The following is a 16,930-nucleotide window of genomic DNA, read 5'->3' as shown; positions in this document are numbered from 1 at the left end:
CATGTGCTCAGTTGAGGAATTCTCTTAAGCTTCCCAAGAGCCCTGAGTGGCAAATCTGGTTTAGATTATAATCACAACTGCCAAAAGCCATGCCCAAACCCAGGCAGACAAATTTTATAGCGAATTTGATGGGTGTGTTTTATTTCTCACTATTACTTGAAGCCTTCGTTCCACAAGTTATGCATCACAGAATATATCTGGGTCCTGTGGAGTTTAAATGTTTCCATTTAAGTTACTTTAAACTTTCATAGTATTAACTTGGAAACGTTTAGAGTCAAGAGTGTATTATTACTAAACTGTATATCAGCTGACAGGTGGAAAAGCAAAGGACCGTCGTTGCTTTCCTCATACTAATGTCATGTTTGTTTCTGTCACAATTGTCAGATTGTGATCATAGAGCTCCAAAATCTATTGTTGAATCTTTTCAGGTGAATCATAGAGTAGAGCTGAACAATTTATCTATATTGTATTGAAATCACAACACGGCCTACTGCAATTTTCAAATCACAGGAGGCGTAAAGTTTTTGAAAGCTGAAATGTGTGTTCAAAGCCCATTTAAAGTAAAATATTGTTGTCCTGTCCTACACATCTTATTCTACAGACTTAATAAAACATCTTTGTTTGGTGGCGCTCCCTGCAAAAATCACGCCTTAAACATTTTAATAAGTAAAAGTTATCATTCCCTCTAATGTCATAAATCATTTCACAATAGTAATGTCAGTCAAAGTAATTGCAGTCCTCTTACTTGTGTTTCCAAACTTCATATAATCTCACCGACTGACAGATCTGTCAGAGTGATACAGTTACATACTGGTTGGACTGGTTACTTCGTGTGGCACTTCCAGGGCTGAAGTTTTGTAAAAAACAATACAACTGAGTTTTAGAACTTGAGATTATGTTCTCTTTTAGCTTCTTTTTACAACTTCAAAACAAACTCAGGCTAGAGTTGCCATTTTGAAACCTCTGTAGTATCTTTAATGCAGTATTGTGTTTTACACGGTGCAAATGGAGAAATTCTTGGCTATTTCAAGTCTGCCTTTTGTCTCAGAGGCAGATTGTGATTGAACAGGAAAGGTGTAAGGAACAGTGAGTGAGTCATTATTGCATAATAAACCTAGATAGGGTTTTGAATCACCCTGAAGGGGTTCATTTTCCAAAAGGACCAACTCACTGCACATTATCTCACTATTTCCATGGTTACTTACTAAAAACCATAATAACTAATTTGACACAAAATATATATTTTATTTATTGATTCAAAAGTTATTCTACTGATTTAAAAATTATTTTAAAGTGTTTAACAAAGCTGTGTAATAAATTGTGACATTATTTTTGGCCAGATTATCCACCCCAACTATACCCAAGTTACACCATCCACCTGTCAGCTGTTAGTTTATCTATCAGTACAATGTAAGATAATTCGACAGCACCACAAACTGCAGCCTCCAAAATGATCATAAAGTGGAATCGGCGTGTATGGCTCATTATTCAGGAAAGTTAATGTCAGGGGCAACATTCACCAACAGGTGCAAAACTCCACGAGGGCTCCTGGTCATCACGGAGCATCATTATTATTTAATGGTCTGACCTGTGAGAGAGTTTGGTGGAATTTTGTACCGAGCGGTGTCAAAGTTTTTGGCCTGTATGACCCACAGCGGCACAGGAGAGAGTCTCTTAATGGTGCTTTGGTTACTAGAGCAGCCTCATGTATTATTGACCCACTCAGAGAACTCATCTGCTCTCCCATCTCTGCCCCCCTGGGTTTGTTCTTGGAGAGTACCATTTACCATCACACTGTAACAGAGGCAGCTTATGCACCCTTTTAGTCTGATACCATCAGGCCTTATAGTGACAGACAGACAGACAGACAGACAGACAGACAGACAGACAGAGGAATACAGAGGGAGGTCAAGCTGCTTAGGCCTCACACAACAACGCTGACAGCCCTGTAATCTTCTGACTGGCTCGGTCCTGCAGCGTATGTGACAGCCACCAGCGTCTGCTCCACACACACACACAGTGATGTTGCTTTCTTTTCTTGCAATTTGGTCGACACAGAACAAACTATTTGTCATCATAGTCGTTTGCCTAATCTCGGCTCTACAAAGTGAATCTGGAAATCTACAGTACTAAGTATATATTTGGTTAGCGTCATCATGACTAATAGATCCTACATGACAGGAAATGAATCAATCTCAATCAAAGACGGAACATGTTCAGTCAAATCTAGACGCTGAAAAAACTCCCTGACACACTTTGAACAACGAGTGCACACCCATCTGAGGTATTCTGTGATTCCCACATCTTGGAAACATTCACAAACGTTGAAAATGTATTAAAACCGGTGGTGTGCAGGTGTGGCCCATTAGATCAAGAGGTCTGATAGAAGGAGAGTTCTTTTGTCATGCAAAGCTTAAGGGAGAGTTTGGATTATATGAAGAGGGGTTATATGAGGTGCTACTGATAGTGCAGCCGCAAAATGTATTTTAGCCCCTAAAAAATCGATATCAATTCAAATATATACTATATTTAGAACATTTTCACCACTTTGTCAGACAGCCTTTTCTGACAGGAAACTGCTCTTATATTAGCCAAATATCGCTCTCTCCGAAGGAACCAGAGTCCCTAAGGAAAATCAGTAATTTTACCTCAGAGAACATGAGAGCTGCTGGTCTACTGCTGCCTCAACTGGTTAGTATGTTTGTGTTATTGTGTGATTTCAGTGAATCTGAGCTGTCCTTTTAAAACACTGAAATCACACAATAACAGAAACAAACTAATAGATTGTGTTCTGCGAGGTAAAATGACTGGGCCTTTTTTGAAGCGGCTAAAATACGTTCTGCTGCAGACCCTGACCACAGCAGTACATTGCTTAGCTTCTGTGCTTGTACTCCTCTGTTCTTCAAAGTGGGAGTACAATATATACCTTATACAACCCCACTTCAAATAATCCAAACTATCCCTTTAAGGAGAGGCCACGGCTTGTGCAGTGACCTTACCCTACGTATGTGACACTGCGTCTTCTACACATTGCTGCTCATCACCGGCCATGTTTGACCTGTGCAAACACAGGCTATAAAACACAGTCTGTCATGTGAAGCAGGAAGAAGTGGCACAAGTAAGAAGAGGAAGTAAAGAGTGTAAAAGAAGGAAAATGGGACGATTATATGCATCAAGAGAAGATGAGTGAACTTGTTGATGCTGATGTAGAAATTTAATTGGGTGAAACCACAAGATAGGAAATGCTGTCCACTTGCCAAAAAGATTAAGAGCCATCTAAATTGTCCATCAGCCATTTTGACAAACACAAAGACCCCCAAGAGGCGGAGAGAAGCTCGTCAGAGCATACAAATGGGACTTTTCCCACAATGTTTAATGCCTGACAACGGGGCTAAGCAGCAACATGTGTGCTCTGTTGATAGTTAGTCAATATTTTAATGTTCTTTTTTGCAGCACACATGAAACCTCCACTTTCCTCTTCTGGTTGCACAGTGAGTCAGTTGTGTTTGTGCGTGTGTGTGTGTGTGTGTGTGTGTGTGTGTGTGTGTGTGTGTGTGTGTGTGTGTGTGTGTGTGTGGGTGTGTGTACTGTCCACAGGCAACTAATGGCATCACTCCTACATAATGACACCCATCTGGCGTACAGCTCCCTCGGGTCAGGCACATAGCAGGAACACTGAGGATATGAGCATATCGCCATTAGGTGGCAGGCAGTTAGGACTATTGATTACAATTACACAACCGTCCCCCAGCTGCTTCATACACTGTATACACTCACTAAACATTTCCAGCTTCCATTGATTTGTTATACACACGTCAGCCGATACATTAATGACGTTTACATGCTGTTGAGTGCTGCGGACAGTTAAACAAAACTCCATAATTTCTGTTTTCATCCCACATGACGCAAAGTTGGAGAAGGCAGTGTTGTGTGTTGTATCGAAGTGCATCACCAGCACTACAAATTCAAAGCTGATGACAGCCATCATGGAGCTAATAGTGTTCTCAGCATGCCTAAAGTGTGGAGAAACACAGGGATGGCTCAGCTGAGGGCTCTGGCCTATTACAAGACTCTCTGCTCTCCACTGCAACAATAAACAAAGAAGCTCTGGCCAGTGTGTGTGTGTGTGTGTGTGTGTGTGTGTGTGTGTGTGCACCCTCACGAAAATGCACAAATTGTTGAGAGAGGAAGAGAACAGCACAGTCAGTGCACTTGACTCTAAAACAGTTGAGAAACTGCTGCGTGACCAGTAGGTTTGTCTAAACTTAACTGTATGTTATAGAATTAATTGTGTTTATCTGTGTTCAAAATGACAAAAAAATTGTGTTTTAATCTGGAACAACAATCAGAAAACAGCTACAATCCTTTCTTTATGTTCCTGGAACAGATCCCACTATTCCTGCTGTGGTATTTACATGTTTCATGGAGGAATTAATTACGAGCTGCGTGGACAGCCGTCTTGTGTACGCTCACATTCTTGTCCCACTGAGAAGCTTCGGCAAATACTTGAGCTCAATGACACAGCCATACGTTCCCGTGTTGCCCACCCGACCACAGCCAGAAAGTTATCAGTATCAGAAAGAGAACTACTGAACAGGTTTACAGGTACAGACTCAAAGCCGCTGGACCACAACGTCTGCATGAACACTTCTCCTTAGAAAGTCAGACAACAACAAAGAGACCCACAGCGACCACAAAGAGACACATAACAGCCTCAAAAGACTAGAAAAAGTCACAAAACAATTACAAAAGACAGGGAGTGACTGCAAAAAGACACGAAACAATTTAAAAAAGATGTGCACAGACAAAATGACTGCAAAAAGACACGAAGCGTCAAAGAGTCCAAGACTGGTCTGTGCGTGCTGGTGGCTGAAAAATTAAAGAAACAGATCCAGCCATCAAACCTGGTTTACAAGCATTTGGTCCTGGGGTTCCCTGAGGTGGTGGGAAGGAGTGAGGGTTTATTTTCTTTCTTTTTCTTTTCTTGTGCAACTTTTGTTTTTTTTTTCTTTCTATTTTTTTGCCCTTGTTTTTGTCCTGTTACTATCAGTTGCTGTGGCTTGTTATACTTGTTATTATTGTATATTGTCTTTTCCAAATTTTGATTAATTAAAAGAATTGATCACATAAATAGACGTAAAGCAACCACAAAGGGACACACAACAACTACAAAGAGACACAAAATTACTACAACCAGTCAGTCTGGTTGTCTTGTTCCTATGTAGGAGTGCAGAAATCTATTTTCTCAGAATCTGTACATGGCTGCAGGCTATTTGGAGTTACAAAAAGCAGCTATTAATTGATATTATTTAATAAATTAAAAGTAATTTATTTTGTGTCATTGCACTGAATAAACAATGTAACGTTTGCTGTTGTCTCTTTGAAGCTGTGCTCCAGTCGACCCTCCCAAAGTTCCTAAACTCGCCCCTGCATATTTCAGCTCGCAAGTTTACCAACAAATAAACTGCTGCATGCCTGCTGACACTAACACACAAACAAAAGTCCCATGTAGAGTTGAGTTCAGTCGTCCTGAAGCATGTTGATTTCCCAACATGCATACTTGTATCCATTTCTGCTCTCCTCCCTCCGGCGTCTCTGGCAGCGCACCAGAGTGAGAATGAATAAATAATACGAAGGTGTGGTTGGATGTCTGGGATCCTGACTCAGGATTCCATTTCCCTGACAGAGAGCCTGGACGGTGTCCGTTTCTGTTACCTAGCAACTTCTTCCAGGAAAGCTGGAACAATCAGACGGAGCACCAAACACCCGACACACTCGGACGCAAACAAAAGGGCCGACTCCTTTTTCCTCCCGAGCTCTGTGGAAAGCTGATACTGAGGAGGAGGTGCGCTGCAGGTCCTCGTCGCCCAGATGTTCCTAAGTGGACGGTCACATTCAGCGTTATGTCACTGTCACTGGACACTTTATAAGTGACTGAAGCATGAAACTGAAGCCACATGCTTTCCCTTGTGAGGAGGTATTATGTCATCTCAGCGCATCCCCGTGAAACTGAATCCCTCATCGACTCCAAGTACAAAACACCTTCATTTCTAATGTAGCACTGATTCTCCAGGAAATAAGACCCTCAGGACCAAACAAACCTGAAAGTGAAGTTTTTAAGAACTATTTGGTATGACAACAAAGTGACTTTAATGTGCCATACAATGTGAACAAGAGAGATAGCACCGGACTGGACTCTTGGATTTGGACTTTAGTACAAGTTGATATCTTTCCCCAAGCCCAAAGATTTAAAAGTATGTTATTTAAGTATGTTAACTGCAAGCAGCCAATCAAGTCCCTGGAGAGGATCATGAAGAACTAACGCTACATTAAGGCACTCCAGTTGGAAAAAGATGATACAGAGGATAATTTTGTTTGCGTACAAAAACTATGTGCTGGTAAACATAAAAACAACAGTGGTTACAAAAACATGTGGCTGGAAAAATTACAGAGATGCAACAACTTTCAACTTCATTCACCACTTGAAGTTGCCGCCGTTGTTCAAATGCTACTACATTTGGTTAAGAGCACATTATGACTTGTTTACAATTCCATACTCGTCAAGTCAAGTCAAGTTTATTTGTAAAGCACATTTAAAGCAACCAAGGTTGACCAAAGTGCTGCACGGTAGAATAATGAATATAAGAAATAAAACATGGTAAAACAGTAGGAGCAGCAGAGATAACAGAAAAATACCATCCCAAACACAAGCAGATGAATTGAGGAACAGATAAAATATGAAACACAAACAAACAAACAGAAAAAAATAAAAGTAAGAGTAAAACTCGAGGGACATTCAAAAACCTGAGGAAAACAAGCTTTGAAATTATCAACGGAGGGGGAACACTTTATTGAAAAGGGTAGGCTGTTCCAGAGTTTAGGGGCGGCTACGGCGAATGCAGGATCGCCTTTCCCCTTGAGTCTCGATCGCGGGACAGCTAAAAGCAGCTGGTCGGAGGATCTGAGCGATCCGGGGTTGGAAAGAGGGCAGAGGAGCTCAGACAAGTACTGGGGTGCCAGGCTGCGCAGAACTCTAAAAACAAAAAAGAGAACCTTAAATTCTATTCTGTATTTTACTGGAAGCTGGTGGAGGGACACTAGAACCGGTGTAATGCTGTCACATTTCCTGGTACCAGTCAGTAATCTGGCGGTGGCGCTCTGCTCCAGCTGTAGGCGAGCCACAGAAGACTGGTTGATTCCCAAATAGAGGGAGTTACAGTAATCCAGTCAAGAAGAAATTAAGCCATTTGTGACTATCATGAGGTTATTGATGGCTTGATTTTGGCAATATTTCGGAGCTGAAAAAAACACCCCTTCACTACAGAGTTTATCTGTTTGTCAAGTTTGAAAATGAAACCAAGATTCCTGGTCTGAGGATGGAAGTTGGGAACCAGGGGCCCCAAGTTCTCAGCTATCCCCCCTGGTGGAATTGGGGGAACCAAATGGGACCACTTCTGTCTTACTGTCATTTAACTGACAGCTTTTTGTATCCATCCATTGTTTGATGTCCTGGAGACAATCAAGGAGGGACCTGACTGTGTCACTATTGTTATTACCAGATACTAACGGGAGGTATAGCTGTGTATCATCTGCGTAGCAATGGTATGAGCAATGGTACTATGTCAAAATTCAAACATGGGGAAAAAGTTAATATCAAAAACAAATAATATCCCATTCAAATTCAAAATGTACAGCCTATAAGCACAACAGACCGTTTGAAACACTACTACTACCACTAACTAGCTTGACATACTGCATGCCGTACTGAGATATCAGTAAACTAAGCTGGTTAGGTTGTTTGGTGTGAAAGTGGACACTAGTGAGCAAAGTGGTCTTGAGCAAACAATCACGACACCAGAGCATCTGAGAAGCAGTGTGTGGAAGTATTTCTGGTCCTGCACCATAGATGGCAAAGTAAATAACAAAGTTGTTAGCTGACTTTGCACTGTACAAAGCAGCTGTCTTACTCTACAACAACACATCTGCAGAGTCACCTACTAAATTGCTTGCTAAAGTAAGGTTAGACATTGTTAGATTGACTTGATTTTTGGAAAAAGACCTACTCGACACCCAAAATTTAGGACTCGGGGTTTGCCTGTCTTGACTTTGGACATGAGAACAAAAACTTGAGACTTAAATGCAACTTGCAAAACTATTACTTGGTCCCACCTCTGAGTGGGGCTGTGTGTTAGCAAGAACGCTACTGCATGCTGTGTATAATAATATACCAACAGCATGTTGATATATTGCAATTCTTTTAAGGAAAGGAAAACTCGTAGTATAAAGAACACACCATAAAATAAATTAAATTAATTCTGAGGTAAAAATGAACTTTTCTATGCGCTCAGAGCGGTGAAGACAGATAACAACACTGCTATCTGACTGTCAGGGATTTAAATGCAACACAAAACGAACCACTGCCATGAATTTTTACTTCTATCATGATACAGTGTGTACATGGTACAGGTGCATTCATATTTTCTTACATCACTTCCTCTGAGAGATAGTTGTGTTGTGCTGCATATGCAAGAGTAACACATTTTACATAATCTCTCCATTTCTCCATTTATCTCACTGTCACACAAACACAACGTCACTCTTTCACTTCAGATCACTCTCTCCCTCTCTCACATTTGTAGGTCAGGGTCACTCACTCCAAACTTATCCGCCTAGAAATCCCACATGTGCTTCCACCCTGCTGATCCGAAGTGAGGTCAGCTGGGTGAAACTGAAAGCGAAGGATTTTAAGACCTTTGTTTATCAATGCTTACAAGGACATTTAAATCTTCTGCATAAATTACAAGCAAAAGATAGAAGTTGTTGCAGATGTATCCCCTCTTTCGTTATCTATCTGTTTGTCACACAGACGAGGCCCGCAAATCATTTTCTTGATTAGTCGATTTGTTGTTTGGTCCATAAAATGTCAGGAAATGGTGAATAATGTTGATCACTGTTTCCTAAAGCCCAAAGTGACGTCCTCAAACATTTTGGTTTGTTTGCAATCCAAAGATATTCAGTTTACTGTGACAGAGGATGAATTAAACTAGGACCAGGCCGATACTGAATTCTTGGGGCTGATGCTGATACAGATATTAGGGAGTGAAAAAATCTGAAATTCATGTATTGTTAGATATTCTGTATAAAAAATACAACATACAGAATACAGAATTTATACATAAACAAAAAAAAAAATAGATATTGTTCATAATATACTGGTCAACTGATATTATCTGCCTGATATTGTACAGTTAAATGGGTCTGTTTTGATATTGGTACGCACGATGTCTGACTTATATGAACACAAGTGTCAACCACTTTTGAGGGATCATTACAAAAAAATGCATGTTTATGTATTATATTCTGTATAAACAATACCTGCCGATATATCAACATCGTAATTTTTTACTCCCTTATATTGGTATCAGGATTGGCCCCAAAAATCCAGTATCAGTCGTGTGACAAAGATATGTAAAGGAGGCAGGATATTTTAAGTTTAATAATTTAAATAATTACATTTTTTTAGTCTAAGTTTAACAATAAACTCTATTGTCCAAAATGAGATCGGGGCACTGAAATGGTAAACTTTCATCACTATTTTTAATAATTCTGAGTAACTATAAATAAAAAAAACAGACACAACTCGAGCAAATATATTGATATTAGGGCTGAGACAATAACCCCATTACTGTAATACAGCAGTCATGTGATGATTACTGCTGGGCTGAGCTCATTACTGGCATCACCGCAAACTGAGTTCAGGAACACAGCCTCTGATTGGTTGACAGACTCAAGTCAAACTCAATGGACAAATGATCACAGGAAATATTCGGTGCTGAATTTATCATCATAGACATTATAGACTATAGATCATTAAGCAAGAAATTGTTGTTCAAGGCTGGATTATAAAACTTCTGTAAGGGATATGACTGCACCAGAGCTGTAGACTGTAAAGGTACAACGCTCGTGCTAATGTTAGCATTTGCTTAGCATTAGCTTTTTCCTTTTCTTATTTAACCCCAGTCACTTTTCCAGCAGTTGGGAAACAATAGACAAGATTTTTCTTGGTGTTGAGAAGCTGAAGCGTTCATTAACTGACACACTGTGACCTGTACTGTACATTTACTGCCACACTGACACCTTACTGCTCTGCTCCTCTGCGGGCATCACTACGCTGCTCGCTTCATTTGCGTATGTGAATTGACAGTATACTGTCAGATAATGCACTGTCCTATTCATTAAAAAAGCCAGGCTATGTACGCTTATGACAGTATGCTTAAATAAAGTAAAATAAAACGGAATTACAACTGCTGTCCTGTGGGATCTGCGGTCACCGTCATAGCACTAATGTATATATTAAACTTAATTTAAGAAAAACGTTCAAATAGAGCCTCACAGTTTATCAAAATTGCAATAATATTGCAATATAGCCAAGTGCAATGTCCAACTCGCAGTACCAGGGGAAGGAAAAATGTACAATGCATTGACAACCTGGCCTAAAAATCTTGTTCTCTAAATAAAAGAACACATTTTTGTTTGGCACAGACCTAAATAAATACCACATCATCACAATCTTAATAGTTTTTTTTTTTTTTTTTTCAGTGAACTTGAACATTTTACCAAATCATGCATCTCCAGGTTCAAATGTTCACAGACTGCTGCCTATCAAACTAATAAATAAAAACAATCTGTATTATGTTCTGTTTAAAAAAAGTTTTCATACAGACTTATATCGGACAACGTCAGCCGATATCAGTCAACTGATATATCTGTCTTCCTTCTAAAAGAAACCAGAACAACATTCATATTTGAGAAGCTGGAATCAGATTTTTTTTTCCCCCTTAAATAATCACTAAAACTTATCAGAACAGCTGGCAGTTAATTTAAAAGTTGTCAGCTAATCAATAATTCTCTGCAGCTCTGTCACAGACACACTCCTTCATTCATTCACTCTAAATCACTCTCTGTCACTCTCTCTGTCACATTTGTAGGTCAGGGTCATGCACTCATTACACGTCAGGTAGTTTTTCATCCAGAAAGCCCACATGTGCTCAAACCAGCTGATCTCCACCAGTCAGCTGACTTTAGGCTGAAAAATATGCGGGTCCACAAATGTTTAAAGAGACCTGATGATCTGACCGAGGTGGTATTAAGGAGGAAGAGGAGGATGAGGACGAGGTGGAGGGAGGGAGGGGGGGTTTTAGGTGTGTACTCACCACCAGCACGGACGTCCTCACCACCTCAGAGACACTTTGTCGGAGTTCAGCCGCGGTGCCGGGTTTACCCAGACCCCGCGTAAACCTCCTGGTCTCCGGATGCGCTGGAGTGGACATTGCGCTGCGCTCCACTGGGCATCAATGCCGATCAATCCGCGGGTTATCTCAGCCAAGTTTAGAGGGAAATCATCACCGGTTTATCCGTCCGTCCGATCTCCAGTAACTAGTGCGCACCACGAGTGTGAAGCTGGCTCATGTTGTGGTGTGGCTGGTTCACTTCCTCCTCTCGGTCTCATACTTTTCGCTTTTTTAAAAAGTCAGCGCGTATTCCAGCAGTCTGCCTTCTTCCATCGGGTTTATTGTTGTCATGATAAAGTGTCCTCCTCAGGAGTGGTTCATTGGCCGCGCAGCGTCAGACAGGAGGTGTATAATCTGTTTGCCTCCTCGGCGCACTCCGCCCCTTACCGGCTTAAAGGCCTGCCCACTCCTGCCTGAGTGTGTGTGTGTGTGTGTGTGTGTGTGTGTGTGTGTGTGTGTGTGTGTGTGTGTGTGTGTGTGTGTGTGAGCTGCTACTGGGCCTGCATGGACTTTGGACAGCAGGTTACTACAGTATGACTGACTGAATCAATATTTATTTTTTACCTGAAAAATCACAGCTTTGGAGAAAGTGTTTCCGTGGTGTTACTCCCTCTCTCTCATGTGGCGTCTGAATATAAAGCACACTTTCACACAACATCCAGAAGACTTAATATTGAGTAATCAAGCTGACAATATAACAAAAAAAATAGATTAGACTCACTACTAAGATGTTTTTTGCAAATTTTAAGTGAGTTTTGATGCTGTAAGGAGATGAGGTAGTTTTGAAGAGAGGGGAGCATGGATGATGCTATTTGCATCCGAAAAGCCAATGTGGCTATTCACACCCAGATGTGTATAGCCTAGCATGGCTAAGACAAGCACCCAGGTGTCAACACTGTCAAACAATGCTATTTGCACTCTATTGCTATTTGCAATGTGGGTGTAAATAGCGTCATGGGCTATTTACACCCGCATTGCAGAGACAAACAATGCTCTTTCTCTAAACCTAACCAAAGAGTTTTTGTTTCCTAAACATAACCAAACTTCCAAGTGAAAACTGAAGGTGATCATTAAAAAAAATATATATAAATACTAGATACCACTGTGACACTACTGTCCAGTTTTAGTCCTCCAGGGCAGGACTTCATTTATTTTTTCTTTAATTCATTCACCACAATCTTTATCTTCTTATCAATGGTGAATTTGTTGCTTTTTATAGCTTAAATAACGGGGTCAGATGTGAATAGACGAAAAGCTGCCATGTGCCTGTTGGTACTAGGTAACTAATAGATACTGCATTTTTTAAATTTATCAGAGCTCCTTGGTGTTATAAGGTACTTCTGAAGAGAAGGGAGAGAAAGGATAATTTATTATTATTATCTTTTTAAGTAATAAGCTCCTATCTCCACACACAAAAACACACAATTCTTTTTTTCTGTTGTTTTAAACACATTTTTTTATATTACTCTCCTTTGTCAACAAGTTCTGGATATTTCCAGGGTTGGGTAATACTGGACAGGGTTAGGAGAGTTCTGGTACAGTATGTGATAAACTATCAAAAGATGTAGTTAGTAACCTAATCCAAGTACAACAATATGAAAGTAGCTACTGTAACTTGATTACTTTACTTACTTTGGATTTGCTCATTACCAACAGTGGCTGGTACAGGGACTACTAAATACAGATTTGCAAGAATTAATAAAAGACATGAATTAATATTTTTGGTAAGACTGCATGCACACACACACACAACACACACTCACACACTAACACACAAACACACACACTACACTGTGCAAAACAGAACAAGCTTGTGAATCATTGTTTCTATTGCTTGTATGACTGCACACTAATAAACAGACACTGAGGTCATTTCATGACTGAAGCAAACATCTTGATCAATGACGCCATCTGTAGGTCACAGCTGTAAACACACTGAAGAGCAGCCATACAGAGACCAGGCGTTACACAAGAAATCCACAAAATATTGAAACAGAAACTCTTTCATCTGCTCTGGTCTGATAACTGTGACATTTATAACACATCATACGTATCGAGAAATCCAGCTGGGGGGAAGTTTTGAAAAATACTGAAATCAGTGATGCTGCCTATGTTAAAAAATGATTTATGCATGTCCTCTCATCTAATGTCCACATACAGGGTTCAGGACTGTCCACAACCAACATTGACACGAGACATGGAGCTGGATGCAGTAGAGTAAATGTGCAAAAGGAAATTCTTCACCCTTAGATGCATAAATTGGTCAAGTTGGGGATTCGTTAATTTATGTCAATAAGAGCCAACGTTTATATGGATTAGTGTCACATTATGTTGTATTTAAGTTTACTAACAGATGTTGATTTAAATAGTTATTTTAGGAAGCAAAAAAGTGGCACCAGTTTATGGTTAAGAAGCATCTTTGAACCAACACTTGGATCTGTAAGGACTTTTTATATTTTATAGAGGAAACTTTTATGAGTAATAAACATTTATCAGATTTTCTGTTGTAAAATCGTGTCGCAAAGTTTTGGTAAGACCACATTAAGGCAATTTTTTAGCTTTCCTTTCAAATTATTCCATATTAATTCAGAAAATGCTGGCAACACAACAGCAGCTGAGATTGTTTATTTTACAATTTATGTGATGTTGATGAACAAACAAACAAAATACCTGAACTACACAGTTGTTCTCCCCAATAAAAAAAACATCCCTCCTGCCTCTTGAGCTTCAACAAAAACACAAGAAACACAAATCTAAGTTTGAATAAGTTTTTTTTTTTATTGCTTTCATTTCCAAAGAGCTCTCTGTTGTCTGGAAAAAAAAAACGCAGCAGTTCAAAGCAGAACTGAGGTTTTTTTCCGTTTCATTTGCTTCACTGCAAAACCCTGTCAAATGCATATTTCCATTCATTTAGACCCATAAAAAGATCTGGTATCTGTATACAGGAGGCAGCCTAGTTCAGTGAGGGCAACGGCGCTTGGAACTGAAAGTTTCTATTTTGTTTCACACATAATCTTTAAAGCTTTCAATTACACTCACTTTCATAATACAAGGATTATGAACATGTCTCACATTTTCTCACACAGCTGAAGGGGAACTTTAGTTAATAACAATAATAATAATAAAAAAGAAAGATCGTCTGAGACGTATTCATACAACAAAGATCAGCAAATAGAATATTTACTTTACTTGAAATGGCATCAATCTGTGATGGCGGCTACCCCTGGCCACATTCTGATCAATGCCAGGCTTATTTATGTCAATAATACAACAAAATAATTTCATATTTTCATTACCTTCTTTTTCTTTTTTTTTTTTTAACAAGTACACATTGTGCTGGACCAGGTGTGAACTGAGCATTGACCGTTAAAGGGTGGCCTGTTTTACATGATTTAAAATTTCATGGTATGCAGTACAGGAGACACTCCTTGTCCCCAGTGTAACAAAACAGCATTAAAAAGTCCAGGACGTTGATATAAACCAGTTTGGCACTGAAGTTGCAGGACATTTTCAAAGCAGCAGTTTTTCAGTAAAATGAAAAAGTCGACGAAGACGTTATGACGATGCAGTGACAGTTTAACCATCTAAGAAAGAATGCTGGAGATCTATATCAACATGTTCCTGCTGTAAAAACAACCAATGACAAAATGTAAAACCAGAAAGATAGGAAGTGGTTCAGACCATTAGAAAACAGTATAAAATGACATCCTTAAAAAGAGGTTTCAGAGTTGAGAGTAAAAATGCCAAAAAATGCAGTCTCTGATGCAGTCTAAACCAGCGGACATGTCACCATTAAAGCATTAAAAAGCACCAAATGTGCATGGACACATGTACAAATGTCCCAGATATGTGTAGAAAAGAAAAGCAGAGAGTCCGGGGGGAGGACAGGAAGGGCAGATGCCGCCGGAGGGAGGCGGCGGTGTGGAAACAAGGTGAGTCAACTCAGTGAGGATGGGACTCTTTGTTGTTCAGGACACGAGCGCCACTGGAGGGGACCGTGGCACTGCGGATGACCTCCATCCACCTGCAGGCAGAGAAAAGGCTTTTTTTTTTAAAATCGGCCCTCTGACATCCAGAACACTCAACACAAACCGCAAACATATTCAGTAAATGTGCGTCTGTACCTCTCAAAAGTGTATTCACTCTCCGATCGGAAATAGTAGACGTGGGACTTGAAATGCAGTTTGAAGACGTAGTCCTTGTGGATGTTTTCAGACTCTGAGGGGATGGTGACTGAGTAACCCAGCAGAGGAAGGCTGGCCAGTGGATAATCATCCTGAGGACAGAAATAAACAAATTGACACAGATTTAAAATGTACTCTGGCCTTTAAATGATTGTTAAAACAAACAATTATTCCCAACAAAACAGTGCAGCAGAAAACCCATGCTAATATAGCCAGCAGTGGATGTAGCATTCAGATCATTTACTTCAATGTTCAACAAGGAGCTATTAATGGTAATGAAACATTTGATTGATGCCTCTAGATGACTTACATAAATAAACAAGACCATCAGTGAAAAGATTGGTTGTTTTTGTTCAGTTATTCTTAGTGCTGGGACAGATTTTTCTTGAAATCAGATGAAACAGGCCTGTTTACATTTTCCAGGAAAAACCTGTATGAGCACTATGTAGGAGCAGATTTTCTTTAGATAATTTTATTTATTTTTTTATATGTTTTGCAGCTGTGGTGGTGGAAACACTAAAATAAACACAACAGGAAAGTTCTTCGTAACTGCTTTAAGTACATGTGACAAAAGCAATGCAAGTAATGCAAGTAAAAGTCCTATATTTAATACTATGTATAAAGTAAATACTATTAAAAAAAATATATAGTATGAAACAGTTAGATTCAACTCACATCTCAGTTTGTTTCACTTAAGAATTTCAAATAAAACCTGAGGACGTGTCCACATGGATCATTTCTGTCTCTCTATTTTTTGTAAGGAGTTGACTCAACACAACTTCTGTACGCACACGTACACACACGTACACAAACATACTCTCACTGTATTGTTTTATTTATTTAATCTTTTTGCATTTTTATGTTGCTTCCTTTATGTTTGCTCTTTGATCCTGTGGTTGCTTGTTTACTTATTTTTGTGGACTTCTCTGTTTGCTTATAATGTTTGAGGTGAGATTTGTTCTTTAAGCCTCTTTGAGCTGAGTTTCTCCAAATCTCACCTGCACAGTTTGTTTCTTTTATTTCTTTCGTTGTTATGTTTTTATTTCATTGTTATGTTTCTTCTGCTTTGCTTTATTGCGCATAAAAAACAAACTTTTGCCTTACACATGATTTGTGCTGTTAATTTATTGGAGAAATTGATTCTTTCTAAGTAGTTTTGTTTGCATCTTGTATTAAAATTGGTTTTGTACTGATTATATGTTATTTGTTTGATTGAAAAACAATCAAACCTTCTTGTGAAAAATTAAAACTCATAGTATATATAGCAAAAAAAAAAAAAAGCAAGGAGTTAGATGATGAAGCACTTGGGAAAGCCTGTAAACTGTATTATGGCACAGAGATTTGACATTCAACACAGAGACGTGACACTTTGAATCCCAGAGGAGTGTAAACACACAGCGGGAGAGGCTGCCATGTTGTTGTTTTTTATTTTTTTCCACTGGACAAACAGAGATG

General features: G+C 39.4%; 2 protein-coding genes across 7 annotated transcripts in view; both read right to left on the bottom strand.

Annotated features, from left to right (window-relative positions):
* The window catches only part of LOC146322929 (dedicator of cytokinesis protein 9), a 130,519-nt gene extending 118,894 nt beyond the window's left edge, over positions 1–11,625 (bottom strand). For 2 of the 4 annotated variants that reach the window (XM_084725074.1, XM_084725078.1), the window contains exon 1: positions 11,214–11,625. In XM_084725074.1, coding sequence (XP_084581200.1) covers positions 11,214–11,330 — 117 coding nt within the window. In that variant the 5' untranslated portion in view covers positions 11,331–11,625. The remainder of the gene's footprint in view (positions 1–11,213) is intronic. The other 2 variants (XM_084725080.1, XM_084725082.1) reach the window with 1 other exon arrangement.
* Positions 11,626–14,045: 2,420 nt separating this feature from the next.
* Positions 14,046–16,930, bottom strand: part of LOC146322928 (FERM, ARHGEF and pleckstrin domain-containing protein 1) — a 90,008-nt gene continuing 87,123 nt past the window's right edge. For 2 of the 3 annotated variants that reach the window (XM_084725068.1, XM_084725067.1), the window contains exons 26-27: positions 15,416–15,567; positions 14,046–15,315 (exon numbers count right to left, since the gene is read on the bottom strand). In XM_084725068.1, the coding sequence (XP_084581194.1) occupies positions 15,234–15,315; positions 15,416–15,567 (234 nt within the window). In that variant the 3' untranslated portion in view covers positions 14,046–15,233. Of the gene's footprint in view, positions 15,316–15,415; positions 15,568–16,930 lie in introns of those variants that run through there. The other variant, XM_084725069.1, reaches the window with a different exon arrangement.

This window comes from Lutjanus erythropterus, chromosome 8, assembly GCF_056507025.1.
Source record: "Lutjanus erythropterus isolate fLutEry1 chromosome 8, fLutEry1.hap2, whole genome shotgun sequence".
NCBI classification, from domain to species: domain Eukaryota; kingdom Metazoa; phylum Chordata; class Actinopteri; order Lutjaniformes; family Lutjanidae; genus Lutjanus; species Lutjanus erythropterus.
The sequence above is the reverse complement of the archived record's forward strand: the minus strand, read 5'-3'. Positions and strand labels throughout refer to the sequence as shown.